Source organism: Salmo salar, chromosome 09 (assembly GCF_965601325.2).
Source record: "Salmo salar chromosome 09, fSalSal1, whole genome shotgun sequence".
In the NCBI taxonomy this organism is placed as follows: Eukaryota; Metazoa; Chordata; class Actinopteri; order Salmoniformes; family Salmonidae; genus Salmo; species Salmo salar.
This window is the reverse complement of record NC_138299.1, coordinates 78350753-78372102: the sequence shown is the minus strand read 5'-3', so window position 1 is coordinate 78372102 and position 21350 is coordinate 78350753. Positions and strand designations below refer to the sequence as shown.

The 21350-nt window shown below is 42.8% G+C and overlaps 2 protein-coding genes and 1 pseudogene across 3 annotated transcripts in view; all 3 read right to left on the bottom strand.

Moving 5' to 3' along the window:
• The window catches only part of LOC106611851 (protocadherin gamma-C5), a 180322-nt gene extending 167092 nt beyond the window's left edge, over positions 1 to 13230 (bottom strand). Inside the window, exon 1 of one of the 2 annotated variants that reach the window (XM_082955943.1) lies at positions 10707 to 13230. In XM_082955943.1, the coding sequence (XP_082812069.1) occupies positions 10707 to 13091 (2385 nt within the window). In that variant the 5' untranslated portion in view covers positions 13092 to 13230. Of the gene's footprint in view, positions 1 to 6643; positions 9216 to 10706 lie in introns of those variants that run through there. The other variant, XM_045723972.2, reaches the window with a different exon arrangement.
• Positions 1052 to 6595, bottom strand: LOC106611491 (protocadherin gamma-A11 pseudogene; annotated as a pseudogene).
• Positions 13231 to 16649: 3419 nt separating the features above from the next.
• On the bottom strand, positions 16650 to 19219 carry LOC123744650 (protocadherin gamma-A10-like). Its single transcript, XM_045723991.2, has one exon. The coding sequence runs from the start codon at positions 19083 to 19085 to the stop codon at positions 16650 to 16652; it is 2436 nt and encodes an 811-aa protein (XP_045579947.1). The 5' UTR covers positions 19086 to 19219.
• Between the last annotated feature and the right edge of the window lie 2131 nt (positions 19220 to 21350).

Sequence of the window (21350 nt, the reverse complement as noted above, 5' to 3'; positions counted from 1 at the left end):
TGTTCTATCTTTAATAAATTCATGATGAGCACTAACCACGCGGCGCCTTGGTCTACTCTCTTCAACGACGGCCGTTACACGTACAAAATCAGCAGGGGATCAAATACTTTTTTCCCCCACTGTAGGTATATCTATCTTTCTTATTTGTGTTTGTTCAATGCCTCAACTGATTTCCTAAAATATGTTGGAAATATGCTGTAGGTTTGAAAAAACCCAAGATGATGAATCCTGAAGATGGGACAAAGTGCATGACAAGGTGGCCCAGAGGAAGCCCGCTGTTTGTTCTCAACCCCTACCATGCCGCATTCTCCCAAGAGCTCACTGAGTTTGAATGAAGACCTCTAGTGAGGTAAGTACCCATACACAGGACACCAGCTTGATATGTCCCTGTCCCCTGTCTTTTTACCCACAGAGTAACAGCCCTGGTGCTCTCTGTCTCTCATTCTATTCTTTCTTTTTCTATGCTTGTCCTAGGGGTGAGATGAGCTGACAAATCAGAACTGAGGAGGATTGTTACGGAGCCCCATGAGGAACACTGGATGCTGCGCTGACTTCTCTCTCCTGGATGCTCTACTGCCCTAACTGTCCTGTTGTGTCTTTTACCACCTCTGAACCCCCTTACCCCGAACAGAGTTGCCCCTGATCATAGATTGGGATGCATCATAACCTGGTATGGCAACTCTACCACCGCAGACCGAAAGGAGTTTCAGAGGGTGATACGTGCAGCCAAATGCACAATTGGGTGCACACTGCCTGCCCTCCAGGCACCTACAACACCAGGTGTCGCAGGAAGGCCAAGAAGATCATCAGGGACCCCCCACCTGAGCCACGGCCTGTTCAACCCGTTTTCATTACTCAGCGAGGGCAGCACAGGAGCACTAAGGTGAAAACTGGAAGACTGGCAAATAATTTCTAACCCCAGACCATCAAGGCACAGATCTGGGGAAGGGTACCAAAAAAATGTCTGCAGCATTGAAGGTCCCCAAGAATTCTTAAATGGAAGAAGTTTGGAACCACCAAGACTCTTCCTAGAGCTGGCCGCCCGGGCCAAACTGAGCAATTGAGGGAGAAAGGCCTTGGTCAGGGAGGTGACCAAGAACCCAATGGTCACTCTGACAGAGCTTCAGAGTTCCTCTGTTGAGATGGGGGGCAAGGACTGGGAGACTAGTCAGAATCGAGGGAAAGATGAACGGAACAAAGCACAGAGAGATCCTTGATGAAAACCTGCTCCAGAGCGCTCAGGACATCAGACTGGGGCGATGATTCACCTTCCAACAGGACAACGGCACTAAGCACACAGCCAAGACAATGTAGGAATGGCTTTGGGACAAGTCTTCCTTTTCTGTGGAGGTCCTCATGAGAGCCAGTTTCATTTCGTGCTTGATGGTTTTTGTGACTGCACTTGAAGAAACTTTCAAAGTTCTTGAAATGCTCCTCATTAATTGACCTTCATGTCTTAAAGTAATGGTGGACTGTCATTTCTCTTTGCTTATTTGAGCTGTTCTTGCCATAATATGGACTTGGTCTTTTACCAAATAGGGCTATCTTCTGTGTACCACCCCTACCTTGTCACAACACAACTGATTGGCTCAAATGCATTTAAGAAGGAAAGACATTCCACAAATTCCACAGGCACACCTGTTCATTGAAATGCATTCCAGGTGACTACCTCATGAAGCTGGTTGAGAGAATGCCAAGAGAGTGCAAAGCTGTCATCAAGGCAAATGGTGCCTACTTTAAAGAATCTGAAATATATAATATATTTTGATTTGTTTAACACTTTTTTGGTTACTGCATGATTCCATATGTGTTATTTCGTAGTTTTGATGTCTTCACTATTATTCTACAATGTAGAAAATAGAAAAAATAAAGAAAAACCCTGGAATGATGTCACGTCCTGACCAGTGAAGGGGTTATTTGTTATTATAGTTTGGTCAGGACGTGGCAGGAGGTATTTCTTTAGAGCGTTTCGGGGTTTGTTGGGATATGTAATTATGTAATAGGGGTGTTTGTTTTATGTGTTCCGGGGTTTTGGGGTGTTGTTCTATGTTTTGTATTTCTACGTTTTTTCTATGTTGTTTATTTCTTTGTTGGCCTGTTATGGCTCTCAATCAGGAACAGCTGTACATCGTTGTTGCTGATTGGGAGTCATACTTTGGTAGCCCTTTTTTCACCTGTCTTTTGTGGGAAGTTGTTTTTGCACTGCTGTGTTAGTCTGCAATACTGTGCGTTCGTTCGTTTTCTTATTTTGTTTTGTAAGTGTTCAATAAACGTTAATATGAGCACTCAACCCGCTGCGCCTTGGTCCACTACACACGACGACCGTTACAAATGAGTTGGTGACTCCAAAATGTTTAATGGTACAATATATTTAACCCCAATATTTCTTGCTTCAACTGAAGAGGTCAAAACAATAACCTAAGAGTCTACATGACCAATTACATCAAACATGGAGCCTATCAACTTGCCTATACAGTGTCAAAAATGTCCCTGTAAATTTATAGATTCATACTGTCAGCAGAGTTGTCAGGCAAATACTGAATGTTAAGTGATACACAATACAATATGCAATACAGAAGTATACTGTAAATGAGCCAACTGTAATCATTACAGCAACACAGCTAATATATAATTACAGTAATTTGCTCTGTTGCCATTATAATGCTGTATGTTTACAGCATGTTACTGTAATCCGTTTTATGGTACAATACTCTTACTGTAATATTTTTATGGTAATTGTAATGAATTAATGGATGGATGGTTTAATTAATTAAATTAATTGAGGGGAGGCAGGGTTTGTATTTTACAGTAATTTAGTGTAATTCCATGGGATTGGTACAAGCAGGTTAGCTGATAGGTAATATGATTTCATATTACTGGGTATCAAATATATATAAATAATTGGTGTTTAAAATCACTTGCACTTAAGAAAGACTTCCAAATATTCAGTGACTAATTTTGTTTACAATAAAGGCCTACCTCTGGGGGGGACACGTTGGAATCGTCAAGATCTTCAGCAAAGTCTGTTGGAGTTTTTCTCAGAGTCTGGTCTGCGGGCAGTGTGTTGTCATTGTAAGATGTGACGAACTTGAAGTCACTTGTGCGCGAACCCGTCGTCAGATATGCGTCATAATTGTAAGTGCTGCGGAGAGTTCCCGCGCCGTCCACCTCTGCGTAGTTGGGAGGGAGATACGCGCTGGGGATGGCGACCGCTCCGTCAAACAACAGTCTGGGCTTTCTCCTGCGGCAAAACCTCAAGGCCAGGATGACAATAATGAAGGTGAGGAAAAAGGTGGAGACGGACACCAGCGCGATGATCAGATAAGAGGTGAGTTTGGAATTGTTCTCATCATAAGAGACATCTTTCAGTTCTGGCACTTCAGCCAAGTTATCAGAAATCACTAAATACATGGTACAGGTGGCAGAGAGAGAGGGCTGTCCGTTATCTTTCACTGACACAATGAGGTTCTGTTTCATGTTGTCAGATTCAGAAATGTCCCGCTGTGTCCTGATCTCTCCACTGTGGAGACCAATAGTGAAAAGTCCCGGATCAGTGGATTTGACTATATGATAGGACAGCCAGGCGTTCTGGCCGGAGTCCGCGTCCACCGCTATCACCTTGGAAACCAGAGAGCCTCCGTGCGCAGCTTTGGGGACCAGCTCGGTCATGAAGGAGTTCCCCTCTGGGGCGGGGTATAGTATCTGAGGAGAGTTGTCATTCACATCCGTTATGAACACACTGACCGTGACGTTGCTGCTGAGCGGAGGAGAACCGTTGTCTCTGGCCACCACGTGGACTTTAAAACTCCTGAACTGCTCATAATCAAACGACTTCACAGCGTGGATCACCCCCGTGTCTCCGTTAACGGATAAAAACGAGGACACCGGGACACCGTTCACCTCACCAGGTAAGATAGAATAAATCACTGTACCGTTCTGTCTCCAGTCTGGGTCTCGTGCAGTAACGGAACACACGGAGGCACCGGGTTTGTTATTTTCAGTCACGTGGGCTTTATAGGACTGTCTCTCAAACACAGGTGGGTTGTCGTTGACGTCAGCTACAGATAACTGAACACTTTTAGAGGAGGACAGAGGTGGAGAGCCCTCGTCGGTGGCAGTGATTGTAATGTTGTAATCAGACACTAGTTCCCGGTCCAGTTCGCCCGTGGTCACCAGAGAATAGTAGTTTTTGATGGATTGCACCAGCTTAAAGGGAACGATTTGCTGAATGTAGCAGCGGACCTGTCGGTTATTCTCAGAGTCTCTATCCTGCACGTTAATGATGCCCACCTCTGTACCAGGTGACGCGTTCTCAGGTATGGGGCTAGTCAGAGATTTTAGATAAATCACAGGGGCGTTGTCATTAACATCTGTGATGTCTATTATGACTTTAGAATATGACGCTAAGCCTAAACCATCCTTTGCTTTGATACGCAGTTCAAAGTCTGACATTTCTTCAAAATCAATAGGGCCGATAGCTCTAATTTCTCCGGTCTTCCGGTCGATAGAAAATAATTTGTCATCTTCCTCTGACACATGAGCGAAGTCATACGTCACTTCCCCATTAACTCCCTCATCTGCATCCGTAGCACTCACTGTAACCACTACAATATCTAAAGGAGAGTTTTCAGGCAGACTGGCTTTATAGACGGCCTGGCTAAACACTGGGGCGTTATCGTTAGCATCCAGTACAGTGACGTGTATGACTACGGTACCGGATCTCTGCGGAGAGCCTCCGTCTACAGCTGTAAGCAATAATTTGATTTCATTGCTTTGTTCACGATCAAGCTCTTTCTCTAGAACAAGCTCAACAGTATGACTATCAACGGTCAACAGGAAATTGTTATTTTTTTGTAAAGTGTACCTTTGCACTGCATTCTGTCCTATATCTGCATCGTGTGCCTGATCAAGTAAAAAACGAGCGCCTTTAACTGCTGATTCGCGCATTTCAATTTTAATCACTTCGTCCTTAAATTGTGGAGAATTATCATTAATATCTTCAACATGAAGACTGATACGTTGCAGCTCCAAAGGATTCTCCAATACAAGTTCCTGGTTTAAAACACACGAAGCCTTCTTTCCACAAAGCCCCTCTCTGTCAATCCTCTCCGCAACAATCAGATCTCCAGTACTCAGATTAATGTCACAATACCGTTTTCGGTTCCCTTCGGTATCAATACGGGCCTTACGAGCGGACAGTATCCTCGGCTCCAGCCCGAGATCCTTGGCTATATTTCCAATAACAGATCCTCGTTTCATTTCCTACGGAATAGAATAGCTCACGTCTCCATAGGCGGAATGTAGCGGTAGAAGAAAGAAAGCAACGCTGCAGACCAGGCCTGTCACCGAGATTCCTTTGTGCCCCATCCTGGGATTAAAAACGTCAAAACACAATATAGCCTTGATAATACAATGTGAACAAATAGTATTCCACAAAAAGATTCAGCTTGATGAAAATAATATCCTCAAAATGTTCCAGCAACCTGACCGCGTCCAATATTTAATACAGAATGACACCCGAACACCCGAGTCTTGTAACAACAGCAGTGGGTGGAGAACTGGATCTATCCAAACACAGCTGGTCAACAGCGACACAGTCAGTACTCTTCAGAAATTACACAAGTAAACACACATTCTTTTATATCTGTATTTCAGGTCAAGTCGTAATAGGAAGCTATAGTTGTAGGCTGCATGATTGAATAATGTGCAGCATACTAATATAGACCTACATCTATTAAACCCAAAATAAATGTAATTCTATGTTGCAAAATAACCTTATAGAAATACACAGAAAACAACATTAAAAAGCCTAAAACATAAACAATTGCTTTAAAATCATGCTCACAGCATTGAGTTAAGATTGGTCTAGCTGAAAGGAACACATTAGAAAAGGTTATGACACATCGGCGAGAAAATGTATGGGCGACCTACATAGCAAATGAAATGTTATGTTGCTATTTTAGTCGACACACTCGTCAGAATGAACAAACACAAAAACAGAGAGTAGCCTATGGGAAAGAAGGAAGGTGAGGACAGTCAAGTAGCGATGACTCGGACTAAACCCTACTGGCTTTATGTTGGATTTTCTGCATGTTCAGCACCATGGACAGCAACACTGAGGCTCAAGCCGCAAATCAGATACTCTCACACCGCTTGTCCACAGACAGTACTTTTTATTTTCTAACCTTTTTCCAAATAAGCCTATTCCAACAGAGCAAAACTCCTATATCAACCCATTTTCAGTGAACTCAAAACGCTGCTCCGTGTATGTGAAAAATCCAAACAATCAATTCATCAAAAAATAACAGAATCACAAATCCCATCACAACTAAAAAGATCTATCAGCAGCTGTACATCAGCGCCTCAGTATTTCTCACTTCAGCTGGTCAAACCGGGATCACTAACACATTACGTCAAACCTGGATCACTAACACATTGCATCAAACCTGGATCACTAACACATTACCTATAGACAAATTGTGATTTTGAAGTACTGCTGTAAAAAAAAATCATCAGGAAAATATGTATTTTTCATAGCATCATTACTCTAATTTTAGCTCGAGTTGTTTCAAAACGTGTCTTAACTGAAAATGTGTAACACACAAAAAGATACTATTTTTTTTTATTTACGATGAAGGCCTACCTCTGGGGGGGACCCGTCGGAGTTGTCAAATTCTTCAGCAAAGTCTGTTGGAGTTTTTCTCAGAGTCTGGTCTGCAGGCAGTGTGTTGTCATTGTAAGATGTGACGAACTTGAAGTCACTTGTTCGCGAACCCGTCGTCAGGTATGCGTCATAATTGTAAGTGCTGCGGAGAGTTCCTGCGCCGTCCACCTCTGCGTAGTTGGGAGGGAGATACGCGCTGGGGATGGCGACTGCTCCGTCAAACAACAGTCTGGGCTTTCTGCTGCGGCAAAACCTCACGGCCAGGATGACAATAATGAAGGTGAGGAAAAAGGTGGAGACGGACACCAGCGCGATGATCAGATAAGAGGTGAGTTTGGAATTGTTCTCATCATAAGAAACATCTTTCAGTTCTGGTACTTCAGCCAAGTTATCAGAAATCACTAAATACATGGTACAGGTGGCAGAGAGAGAGGGCTGTCCGTTATCTTTCACTGACACAATGAGGTTCTGTTTCATGTTGTCAGATTCAGAAAAGTCCCGCTGTGTCCTGATCTCTCCACTGTGGAGACCAATAGTGAAAAGTCCCGGATCAGTGGATTTGACTATATGATAGGACAGCCAGGCGTTCTGGCCGGAGTCCGCGTCCACCGCTATCACCTTGGAAACCAGAGAGCCTCCGTGCGCAGCTTTGGGGACCAGCTCGGTCATGAAGGAGTTACCCTCTGGGGCGGGGTATAGTATCTGAGGAGAGTTGTCATTCACATCCGTTATAAACACACTGACCGTGACGTTGCTGCTGAGCGGAGGAGAACCGTTGTCTCTGGCCACCACGTGGACTTTAAAACTCCTGAAGTGCTCATAATCAAACGACCTCACAGCGTGGATCACCCCCGTGTCTCCGTTAACGGATAAAAACGAGGACACCGGGACACCGTTCACCTCACCAGGTAAGATAGAATAAATCACTGTACCGTTCTGTCTCCAGTCTGGGTCTCGTGCAGTAACGGAACACACGGAGGCACCGGGTTTGTTATTTTCAGTCACGTGGGCTTTATAGGACTGTTCCTCAAACACAGGTGGGTTGTCGTTGACGTCAGCTACAGATAACTGAACACTTTTAGAGGAGGACAGAGGTGGAGAGCCCTCGTCGGTGGCAGTGATTGTAATGTTGTAATCAGACACTAGTTCCCGGTCCAGTTCGCCCGTGGTCACCAGAGAATAGTAGTTTTTGATGGATGGCACCAGCTTAAAGGGAAGGTTTTGCTGAATGTAGCAGCGGACCTGTCGGTTATTCTCAGAGTCTCTATCCTGCACGTTAATGATGCCCACCTCTGTACCAGGTGACGCGTTCTCAGGTATGGGGCTAGTCAGAGATTGTAGATAAATCACAGGGGCGTTATCATTAACATCAGTGATTTCTATTATCAATGTAGAGTAGGATGCTAAGCCTAAACCGTCCTTTGCACTGATCTGCATTTCATATGAAGACTCCTTTTCATAATCTACTGGACCAACAACTGTAATTTTTCCAGTCTCATGATCAAGAGAAAATAGATTGCTATTTTCATCTGAAACATCATCGAATTCATAAGTAACTTCACCATTCAATCCCTCATCTGCATCCGCAGCACTCACTGTAACCACTACAGTATCTAAAGGAGAGTTTTCAGGCAGACTGGCTTTATAGACGGCCTGGCTAAACACTGGGGCGTTATCGTTAGCATCCAGTACAGTGACGTGTATGACTACGGTACCTGATCTCTGCGGAGAGCCTCCGTCTACAGCTGTCAGTAATAACTTGATTTCATGGTGCCCCTCGCGGTCTAGCTCTCTGTCTAACACTAACTCGCTGTATTTGCGTCCACCACTTTTGGTTTTGACATTCAAAATAAAATGTTCATTTCTTTGTAGTGTATAGCTCTGAACCGTATTCTGTCCTATATCAGCGTCATGGGCCTCATCTAGAGAGAAAGGAACGCCTTTGACTGCTGATTCCCTAATTTCCATTTTGATAATATCCTTTTTAAACAGTGGAGAGTTATCATTTATATCTTGGACATGAAGACTGATACGGTGAAGCTCCAACGGATCTTCAACCACAAGTTCCTGGTTTAAAACGCACGAAGCCTTCTTCCCACAAAGCCCATCTCTGTCAATCCTTTCAGCTATAGACAAATCTCCCGTACTCAGATTAATGTCACAATAACGTTCGTGGTTCCCTTCCGTAACAATTCGGGCCTTGCGAGCGGACAGTATCCTCACCTCCAGCCCGAGATCCTTGGCTATATTTCCAATAACAGATCCTCGTTTCATCTCCTCCGGAAAAGAATAGCTCACGTCTCCATAGGCGGAATGCAGCGGTAGAAGAAAGAAAGCAACGCTGCAGACCAGGCCTGTCACCGAGATTCCTTTGTGCCCCATCCTGGGATTAAAAGCGCCGATACACCGTATAGCCTTGATACTACACTGTAAACAAATAGTATTCCACAAATAGGTTCAGCTTGATGAAAATGATATCCTCAAAATGTGCTCGCTATCTGACCGTCTCCAGTCCTTTCCGCAGCTTAATGACACCCGAACACCCGAGTCTTGTAACAACAGCAGTGGGTGGAGAACTGGATCTATCCAAACACAGCTGGTCAACAGCGACACTATGCGTACTCAACATAAATTACATTATTTACTTACAGTTTTCTTAATGTTTCACTGAGAAGTGGTTAGAAATACCCCTCGGTAAGTTTAATTGGTTAATTTACGATTAGAAAATGAAAGAGAAACACAGAAAATGATAGGATATTAAACCATACAAACATAAATGATTAAAATCACCCCCACTCTTTTTTCATATTTAAGATCAGGTATACTATGAATATAAAATACAACACATCTGCAAGAGAGGCAACAAAGCAATATATCCGTTGCTGGTTCCTCAGTCAGAGCAAACTCATAACTACTATAGAAAAAACAGGGCAGGGCAAGAAATAAGAATATCAAGGTCAAACAGCGATCAATAGTAAATCCTACTGGTTTAAAATTAGATTTTACACATTTCAGCACCATGGACAGTGACACTGCGAGAACTCTCGTTGCTCTTCAGACGCTCTCACACCGCTTCTCCCATCACGCTGTTACTAATAAATACAAAGGCCCAATTGACTGGAATCATTTACTTATAGATATCAGGGTATTACAATCACACAGTGAAGTTTAAGAAAGCCCCTTTTCCAATGTTAAGAACAAACTGTTTGTGTTTTTAACTAGTAGAAACGTCACCATGTGACAATATTTGTAATATATTTGTATATATGATATGTGTATATTATAGACAGTCTACTTAGTGTTATTAGTTGCATCATTTATTTGTATTTGTTGTAGGCCCATTAGTAGGTGTATAACAACCTTTTTATGCTCATAATTTACCTTTTATTATCAGTATTATTATTATTTGTATTTATTTTTATTTCATTGTTATTGTTATTATTATTGTTATTATTATTATTATTATTAGACAGTAGTTGCCATATTAACCTTGTTAATAAGTATTGTTTGTTTTTTCGGGGGTTGTTCTTTCATTTTGGACATTCTTTACAACGAGAAGGTGCATCTCAAGAGATTTCATCCTGTAAAAAAAAAATACAAAATCTCTCCAAACACCGCACTTCTCTTTTCTTGCCTCTTTCCAAACAGGCTTTCACTCCTCTAGTGCCAAAACACAATTGAAACTCATTGCTACTGCGCCCCTAATCACAAAACTGTGAAGAATAGGCTATCGTGAAAAATCCACAGATTCTATCAATCACAAAAAGAGCTTACCACATTACAACTCAAGCAAACCACGAATAATAGACCATCGGGATTTGTCAAGTAAAAATCGAGGGGGTGAAATAGTATTTTAAAACATTTCAAATATCATGAAACCAAAGCATACATAACTTGCTGTTGTTGTCAAGCTGGGCTAATGAGGAAAAGTGGTTTCTCCAGAAAAAATGTAATTATACAAAACATGTCAGCTACAGTTAATTTAGCCTCAATACTATCATATAGGCCTAAAATCAACTGTATTATTGCATTAAAAACCTACCTTTGGTGACCCTTCGGAGTCGTCAAGTTCATCAGCAAAGTCTGTTGGAGTTTTTCTCAGAGTCTGGTCTGCAGGCAGTGTGTTGTCATTGAAAGATGTGACGAACTTGAAGTCACTTGTTCGCGAACCCGTCGTCAGATATGCGTCATAATTGTAAGTGCTGCGGAGAGTTCCTGCGCCGTCCACCTCTGCGTAGTTGGGAGGGAGATACGCGCTGGGGATGGCGACCGCTCCGTCAAACAACAGTCTGGGCTTTCTCCTGCGGCAAAACCTCACGGCCAAGATGACAATAATGAAGGTGAGGAAAAAGGTGGAGACGGACACCAGCGCGATGATCAGATAAGAGGTGAGTTTGGAATTGTTCTCATCATAAGAAACATCTTTCAGTTCTGCCACTTCAGCCAAGTTATCAGAAATCACTAAATACATGGTACAGGTGGCAGAGAGAGAGGCCTGTCCGTTATCTTTCACTGACACAATGAGGTTCTGTTTCATGCTGTCAGATTCAGAAATGTCCCGCTGTGTCTTGATCTCTCCACTGTGGAGACCAATAGTGAAAAGTCCCGGATCAGTGGATTTGACTATATGATAGGACAGCCAGGCGTTCTGGCCGGAGTCCGCGTCCACCGCTATCACCTTGGAAACCAGAGAGCCTCCGTGCGCAGCTTTGGGGACCAGCTCGGTCATGAAGGAGTTCCCCTCTGGGGCGGGGTATAGTATCTGAGGAGAGTTGTCATTCACATCCGTTATGAACACACTGACCGTGACGTTGCTGCTGAGCGGAGGAGAACCGTTGTCTCTGGCCACCACGTGGACTTTAAAACTCCTGAACTGCTCATAATCAAACGACTTCACAGCGTGGATCACCCCCGTGTCTCCGTTAACGGATAAAAACGAGGACACCGGGACACCGTTCACCTCACCAGGTAAGATAGAATAAATCACTGTACCGTTCTGTCTCCAGTCTGGGTCTCGTGCAGTAACGGAACACACGGAGGCACCGGGTTTGTTATTTTCAGTCACGTGGGCTTTATAGGACTGTTCCTCAAACACAGGTGGGTTGTCGTTGACGTCAGCTACAGATAACTGAACACTTTTAGAGGAGGACAGAGGTGGAGAGCCCTCGTCGGTGGCAGTGATTGTAATGTTGTAATCAGACACTAGTTCCCGGTCCAGTTCGCCCGTGGTCACCAGAGAATAGTAGTTTTTGATGGATGGCACCAGCTTAAAGGGAAGGTTTTGCTGAATGTAGCAGCGGACCTGTCGGTTATTCTCAGAGTCTCTATCCTGCACGTTAATGATGCCCACCTCTGTACCAGGTGACGCGTTCTCGGGTATGGGGCTAGTCAGAGATTTTAGATAAATCACAGGGGCGTTGTCATTAACATCTGTGATGTCTATTATGACTTTGGCATATGAAGCTAAACCTAAACCATCTTTCGCTTTGATACGCAGTTCAAATGACGAAACCGCTTCAAAATCAATTGTGCCTATAACACCAATTTCTCCTCTTGGACGGTCAATAGAAAATATTTTCTTTACTTCTTCTGAAACATGACCAAAGTCATACGTCACTTCCCCATTCACTCCCTCGTCTGCATCGGTAGCCTTCACTGTAATTACTGCAGTATTTAAAGGAGAGTTTTCAGGCAGACTGGCTTTATAGACGGCCTGGCTAAACACTGGGGCGTTATCGTTAGCATCCAGTACCGTGATGTGTATGACTACGGTACCGGATCTCTGCGGAGAGCCTCCGTCTACAGCTGTAAGCAACAGCTTCAAACCATGCCTTTGTTCACGATCAAGCTCTTTCTCTAGAACAAGCTGGACAGTATTACTATCTACAGCCAATACGAAATTCTCATTTATTTCTAGTGTGTATTTTTGAACTGAGTTTTGTCCTATGTCCGCATCATGAGCTTCCTCTAATAGGAAACGAGTGCCTTTTGCTGCCGATTCTCCTATTTCCATATCTATCATCTCCTCGTTAAATAGTGGTCCGTTATCGTTAATATCTTGGATGTGGAGGTTGATACGATGAAGCTCCAAAGGATTCTCTAATACAAGTTCCTGTTTTAAAACGCATGAAGACTTTTCGCCACAAAGCCCTTCTCTGTCAATCCTCTCCGCAACAATCAAATCTCCGGTACTCAAATTAACGTCACAGTAATGATTGTCGTTCCCTTCGGTATCAATACGGGCTTTACGAGCGGACAGTCTGCTCGCCTCCAGTCCGAGATCCTTGGCTATATTTCCAATAACAGATCCTCGTTTCATCTCCTCCGGAAAAGAATAGCTCACGTCTCCATAGGCGGAGTGCAGCGGTAGAAGAAAGAAAGAAATGCCGCAGACCAGGCCTGTCACCGAGATTCCTTTGTGCCCCATCCTGGGATTAAAACGTCGAACAACTTGGTTAGATTTTGAAATGGGAAGAAAGAGTATTCCACCAAAAAATATTTAGCTTGATGAAACTAGTCAGAACACAATGTGCACGCGATTTGAAACGTCTCCAATCTTTTCTACAGCTCAGTGGCACCCGAGCACCCGAGCGTTGTGACAACACCAGTTGGTGGGGAACTGGGTTTATCCAAGCATTGCTGGTGAACAGCGACACTTTGAGCATATCTTTAGAAATTACACAAAGCAACGATTTTTCTAAATATTTCATAAAAAGTTAAGCATGCTTATAATTAAGCTGCTTTATAGCTATTGGGAATAACTTTTACCTCCAGTGTGTTGAAATAAGCATAACCAACTGGACGGATAGGAAAGGGCATTATATTAAATCACAACAGATAAATAATTGTATGAAAACCGTCTACATACTCTGGTGAAAGAGACATAACAAAACAGTTTAGGCCTACATATCTGGTTTGAATCCCTAGCTACTAGGTGAAAATCGTCGAACTGTAGGCGGGCTTCCATTGACCCAGGTTTATTCGACAAAAGCAATGTCTCAAAACAATTCATTGCGACACGTAATGGAAACTGCAGCCAGAGGAGACATTTTCTAAAGATAAAACCTGGTCTCAGAGCATTTTAAATGATTCTTTACGTAAATCCAAGACACTCCATTTAGCATGATATGTTACGTTTTAAATTCTATGTATTAATATGTGAATGTCCATCACCGATTTCATATGATACACTATATGAACTGTGGACACCCCTTACAATTTGTGGATTTGGCTATTTCAGCCACACCAGTTGCTGAAAGGTGTATAAAATCGAGGACACCGCCATGCAATCTCCATAGACAAACATTGGCAGTAGAATGGTCTCACTGAAGAGCCCAGTGACTTTCAACGTGGCACCATCATAGGATGCCACCATTCCAACAAGTCAGCGCATCAAATTTCTGCCCTGCTAGTGCATCTCCAGTCAACTGTAATTGCTGTTATTGTGAATTTGAAACGTCTAGGAGCAACAACAGCTCAGCCAGGAAGTGGTAGGCAGCACACGCTCACAGAACTGGACTGCCCAGTGCTAAATATCATCTGTCCTCGGTTGCAACACTTGCTACCGAGTTCCAAACTGCCTCTGGAAGCGACTTCAGCACGAGAACTGTTCGTCGGAGCTTCATGAAATGGGTTTTCATGGCCAAGCAGCTGCACACAAGCCTAAGATCACCATGCGCAATGCCAAGCGTCAGCTGGAGTGGTGTAAAGCTCGCCGCCATTGGACTCTAGAGCAGTGGAAATGCGTTCTTTGGAATGATGAATCACGCCTCACCATCTGGCAGCCCGACGGACTAATCTGGGTTTGGCGGATGCGAGGAGTACGCTACCTGCCCGAATGCATAGTGCAAACTGTAAAGTTTGGTGGAGGAGGAATAAAGGTCTTGTGCTGTTTTTCATGGTTTGGGCTAGGCCCCTTAATTCCAGTGAAGGGAAATCTTAATGCTACAGCATACAATGACATTCTAGACAATTCTGTGCTTCCAACTTTGTGGCAACAGTCTGGGGAAGGCCCTTCCTGTTTCAGCATGACAATACCCCCATGCATAAAACAAGGTCCATACATAAATGGTTTGTTGAGATTCGTGTGGAAGAACTTGACAGGCCTGAACAGAGTGGAAAGCCTTCCCATAAGAGTGGAGGCTGTTATAGCAGCAAAGGGGCGACCATCTCCATATTAATGCCCGTGATTTTGGATTGAGATGTTCGACGACCAGGTGTCCACATATTTTTGGTAATGTAGTGTATGTTATGAATTACAATTCAGATTATATGTTACGAATTTGCAAAAAGGACAATATGTTATGAATTTGCAAAATGTACAATATGTTACGAAAAAAACTAAACTTACAATATGTTACGAATTTGTGAAACGTCTGATATGTTACAAATTCTAGCTAGGTGGCTAACGTTAGCTAGCTCGCTAGCATTAGCTAGGCTTGGGGTTAAGGTTAAGGGTTAGAGTTAAGGTTAGGGTTAAGTTTAGAAGTTAGGTTAAAGGGTTAAGGTTAGGGTTAGGTCAAGGAAAGGGTTAGCTAACATGCTAAGTAGTTGCAAAGTAGCTTAAAAGCAGTAAGTAGTTGAAAAGTTGCAAATTAGCTATAATGCAAAAGTTGTGCGTGATGAGATTCAAACTCGCAACCTTTGGGTTGCTGGAAGTTTGCGTTATACCCCATCCACCACGACCAACCACCCTACTTTCGTTTTTGCCTTAAGTAACCATCTGTCTTATGTAACCATACTAAACATATTATACATACTAAATGAAGAGTCTAGGATTTACGTACAGAATAATAGGACATTCTCTGAGACCAAGTTGAAAAATCGACTACATTTTTATCCATTTAACGGGTGGATTTTTCATTTTTTCTAACTTTTTTTATTTCGACAAATGATGATGGAAAGAAACAACAAAATTATTGACAAATACTTTTGAAGGTTCGTGGGGGCACGTGATGTCATCACGTAACTATAAGCTCCACTCCACATTTAATTCTAAATGCCTACTGCTTGCAAAATAAAAATGTAAAAAAGTATGTTTCTTTGCAGGACAAGATTTGTCCTGACTTTGAAGAAAGTCCGAATTGCTTCGCCTTGCGTTTCTGGTAGGCTGGTAATTTTCACCGTTCAATTATTTCAGATCTACAGGATTGCAAGTTTCACCATAGCATGGACTTAGTCGATACTGTCACATGACAATTATTAGAATATGGCAAATATTTATCAATTATTGCATTCTATCTACGCTGGCTTTCGCAGGCTATCTGAGACATGAAACAGATAGGTGGAAGTGCATACAGACTCTCGATCATTTGTTAATGAGCAATTTCTCTAAATGGGTAATGGAAACACTTCAACCACTAGAGTTTTATTCCACACTGTAGGTTCTTTAGAAAAAGTGTTGTGGTTTTAGGTGTGACGTCATTACATCTGGCTGTTTTTATCGACACAAGATAGTTCAATAGAAACGCACCCTAGCAAGCAGTTGCCGCGTATATTTTCTATGCAAACATGTTTAATGTTGACAAAAAAAAATCACTGTGCAAGTTACTGGAAAGAGGTAATGATGAATGAGCGTTAGCCTACAGAGATTTTCTGAATTTCAGCACCATGGACAGCTATACTGTAATAAGCTCTCCACAGACAGTATTTACTCATTTTCTTTTAACCTCAAAACTGTGAAGCATGCAGGCTATGTGAAAACTCCACCTAATACAACAATCACAAACACACCCCATCAAAAAAGGACATTAGCATCTGAAGACTGAGACTATCAGATAAATAGCGAGGGGATGGAAATAATCATCTAACAAAATGACATATTTCCTGAAACATGTGTAAGCTGCCTAAATAACCCAGCTAGAGAATTGAGTAAGTCCTGGGGACTAGTGAATTCTCCAGGGGGAAAAGTGACTGTAAAAAGAGATTTAGATGAAATCTGAAAGAAGTATAGCCTCTATTCCATCATGTACGTCTTAAAGCAAATCTAGATTATAAATATTTGCAGGCCTACCTCTGGGGACACATCAGAGTCATCAAGAGCCTCAGCAAAGTCTGTTGGAGTTTTACTCAGAGTCTGGTCCGCGGGCAGCGTGTTGTCATTGTAAGATGTGACGAACTTGAAGTCACTTGTGCGCGAACCTGTCGTCAGGTATGCGTCATAATTGTAAGTGCTGCGGAGAGTTCCCGCGCCGTCCACCTCTGCGTAGTTGGGAGGGAGATACGCGCTGGGGATGGCGACCGCTCCGTCAAACAACAGTCTGGGCTTTCTCCTGCGGCAAAACCTCACGGCCAGGATGACAATAATGAAGGTGAGGAAAAAGGTGGAGACGGACACCAGCGCGATGATCAGATAAGAGGTGAGTTTGGAATTGTTCTCATCATAAGAGACATCTTTCAGTTCTGGCACTTCAGCCAAGTTATCAGAAATCACTAAATACATGGTACAGGTGGCAGAGAGAGAGGGCTGTCCGTTATCTTTCACTGACACAATGAGGTTCTGTTTCATGCTGTCAGATTCAGAAATGTCCCGCTGTGTCCTGATCTCTCCACTGTGGAGACCAATAGTGAAAAGTCCCGGATCAGTGGATTTGACTATATGATAGGACAGCCAGGCGTTCTTGCCGGAGTCCGCGTCCACCGCTATCACCTTGGAAACCAGAGAGCCTCCGTGTGCAGCTTTGGGGACCAGCTCGGTCATGAAGGAGTTCCCCTCTGGGGCGGGGTATAGTATCTGAGGAGAGTTGTCATTCACATCCGTTATGAACACACTGACCGTGACGTTGCTGCTGAGCGGAGGAGAACCGTTGTCTCTGGCCACCACGTGGACTTTAAAACTCCTGAATTGCTCATAATCAAACGACCTCACAGCGTGGATCACCCCCGTGTCTCCGTTAACGGATAAAAACGAGGACACCGGGACACCGTTCACTTCACCGAGTAAAAGAGAATAAATCACTGTACCGTTCTGTCTCCAGTCTGGGTCTCGTGCAGTAACGGAACACACGGAGGCACCGGGTTTGTTATTTTCAGTCACGTGGGCTTTATAGGACTGTTCCTCAAACACAGGTGGGTTGTCGTTGACGTCAGCTACAGATAACTGAACACTTTTAGAGGAGGACAAAGGTGGAGAGCCCTCGTCGGTGGCAGTGATTGTAATGTTGTAATCAGACACTAGTTCCCGGTCCAGTTCGCCCGTGGTCACCAGAGAATAGTAGTTTTTGATGGACGGCACCAGCTTAAAGGGAAGGTTTTGCTGAATGTAGCAGCGGACCTGTCGGTTATTCTCAGAGTCTCTATCCTGCACGTTAATGATGCCCACCTCTGTACCAGGTGACGCGTTCTCAGGTATGGGGCTAGTCAGAGATTTTAGATAAATCACAGGGGCGTTGTCATTAACATCTGTGATGTCTATTATGACTTTAGAATATGACGCTAAGCCTAAACCATCCTTAGCTTGAATACGCAGCTCAAATGAAGACACCTCTTCATAGTCAATAGATCCAATAACTCTGATTTCACCCATTTTCGAATTGATGAAAAACATGTTCTTATCCTCCTCTGAAATATGGCCGAAGTCATAGGTAACTTCCCCATTCACCCCCTCATCTGCATCCGCAGCACTCACTGTAACCACTACAGTATCTAAAGGAGAGTTTTCAGGCAGACTGGCTTTATAGACGGCCTGGCTAAACACTGGGGCGTTATCGTTAGCATCCAGTACAGTGACGTGTATGACTACGGTACCGGATCTTTGCGGTGTGCCTCCGTCAGATGCAGATAGCAATACTGTTAACTCCCGTTCCTGCTCACGATCAAGCTCTTTGTCCAGGACTAGTTCAATGACATTTATATCAACACTCAAAATGAAATGACCATTTATTTGTAATGTATAGCTTTGGACCGCATTCTGTGCAATGTCTGCATCGTGGGCCTCTTCTAATAAGAAACGGGCTCCTTTAATAGCTGATTCTCTTATCTCTATTTTTATCAATTCATCTTTAAATTGCGGAGAATTATCATTAATATCTTGAACATGAAGACTGATACGTTGCAGCTCCAAAGGATTCTCCAATACAAGTTCCTGGTTTAAAACACACGAAGCCTTCTTTCCACAAAGCCCCTCTCTGTCAATCCTCTCCGCAACAATCAGATCTCCGGTACTCAGATTAATTTCACAATAACGTTTGCGATTTCCTTCAGTATCAATTCGGGCTTTACGAGCGGACAGTCTGCTCGCCTCCAGCCCGAGATCCTTGGCTATATTTCCAATAACAGATCCTCGTTTCATCTCCTCCGGAAAAGAATAGCTCACGTCTCCATTGGCGGAATGCAGCGGTAGAAGAAAGAAAGCAAAGCAGAAGACCAGGCTTGACATTGAGAATCCTTTGTTCAGCATCCTTAGACTTTCAATAACATCCATATATATAGTTAAACAGATCGATGTAAGGAGAAAGTATTCCACAAAAAGATCAACATTCACTAGATTATCAAAACAAAATACAAGTGTGTGCGCAGTTTGACCGTTTACCTCTATTATTTTATGTAGTGAAACGACACTAGAGCTTTGTTAATGACAACACCAATGGGTGGAGAGCTGTATCTATTCTACCTCCGCTAGTGAACAGCGACACTATGAGCACCATTCAGAAATTACACATACTTAACTATACACACTGGCATTGGTCTAAATAGGCCTACATTTCAATAAAAGTAGTAAGTAAACTGTATTTGCGTCATCAAACATTGGAAACATGATGTATGCCCCCAGCATATGGGAATAAAGAAACATGGAAGAAAAAAAGAACCCCCCCCACCATGGACAGCAACATGTTGAAGCCTCAAGTTACTCTTCGGTCACCCAAACCACTCATACAAAGACAGTATCAATCTTTTTTAACATCTTCCCATGGAGCAAAAAATACAATTCTAGGAAACAGAGCAAAACTCCTTTATCATCCCATTTCCTGAAACCTCAGAATGGTGCTGCATGTCCGTGATAAAGAGGAGCAGAAAATACTGTATACAATAAATAATCCAAATACTGACCTATAATGTTGTACACAAATTCTATAATTTCATACTAATAAATTTGCTCAGAGTAAAACATTCTGTATAACAAGTAATACAAAAAACCTCAAAACATTAGTTGTAAAAATTATTGGCAGCCCTGTTTTCAATACTTTTTGCACCCTCCACTTGCAGTGATAACAGAATCCTAGCTTTTTCTATAAAATAAAAAAATATGAGATTGGAGAACACATTGGGAGGAATCTTAGACCATTCCTCTCTACAGAATATTTCAAGATCCTCGATATCCTTAGATCTGCTCTTACAGTGCTTTCCTCTTCAATTCAAACCACAGGTTTTCAATGAAGTTCAAGTCCGAAGACTGAGATGACCATTGCAAAATGTGGATTTTATGGTCAATGAACCATTTCTTTGTGGATTTTGATGTGTGCTTTGGGCCACTGTCTTGCTGGAAGATCTACTTGTGGCCGAGTTTCAGCTTCCTGGCAGAGGCAACCAGGTTTTTGGCTAAAATGTCCTGGTATTTGCTAGATAACTTATAGTAGGTATGAGGGTTTTTTTCTGCATTGCATCCTTCTTTTGAGCCAAACTGGTGTGCGTGGCCAAAGAGCTCTATTTTACGTCTCATCTGACCATAGCATCTGGTGCCAATCCAAGTGCCAATGCAGTTTAGCAAACTCCACGCTTTTACATTTGTTTATTGCTCTCAATAAGGGCTTTCTATGGCAACCCTTCCAAATAGTCCATTGGCATAGAAGTGTCAACTAATTGTAGATTTGGAGACTTGGTGTCCCCAAGATGTGACTTTTCTTTTCCCCGAACCAACTTCCTCACTGTGCGTTGGGACAAGATACACTTGCATCCTCTTCCAGGCAAGTTTACAACCAAATTCAGTGGTTTTACATTTTTCAATTATTGCCCTAATAGGGGTAAGTGGTATATTTGATTTTACAGTAGTTTTTTTAGACCTAAAGTCTGATATATGAAAGTCAACAACGATTTGTCTCTCTCTTCATTTGTGAGTTCGTTGCCTTTCCCCCTGGTGATGGATGACAAAGGACTTTACATGCGTGTTAAGTCATTTTTATACCCAAGGGAAGCAGGAAGCCATGGATGGCCACAATAGAGTTAATGAAGATGAGATCTACTTAAAAAAGTAAAATGTTAACGCAGATTTAAATTTTCTTTCATTTATTCACCAGAATCATGGCGCTGGCAAAAATATTGACACCAATCTTTTTGAGATTTTATTTTTTACTTGTTAAACAAAATCTCTTTCTCTGAGCAATTATAGTAGTATAAATGAATATAATTTTGCACACAATAGCTCTATAATTGTATTATTTATTTCATAGTCTGTATTGCTCATCTTTATCAAGGCTGTCAATAATTTTGGAGGTGACTGTAATCACTGTAGGAACAAACTCACTCCTGAGTGGCGCAGCGGTCTAAGGCACTGCATCTCAGTGATAAAGGTGTCACTACAGACCCTGGTTTGTTTCCAGGCTGTATCACAACCGGCCGTGATTGGGAGTCCCATAGGGCGGCGCACAATTGGCCCAGCGTCGTCCGGGTTAGGGTTTGGCCGGGGTTGGCCATCATAGTGAAAAATATTTGTTCTTAACTGACTTGCCTAGTTAAATAAACAAACTAACCC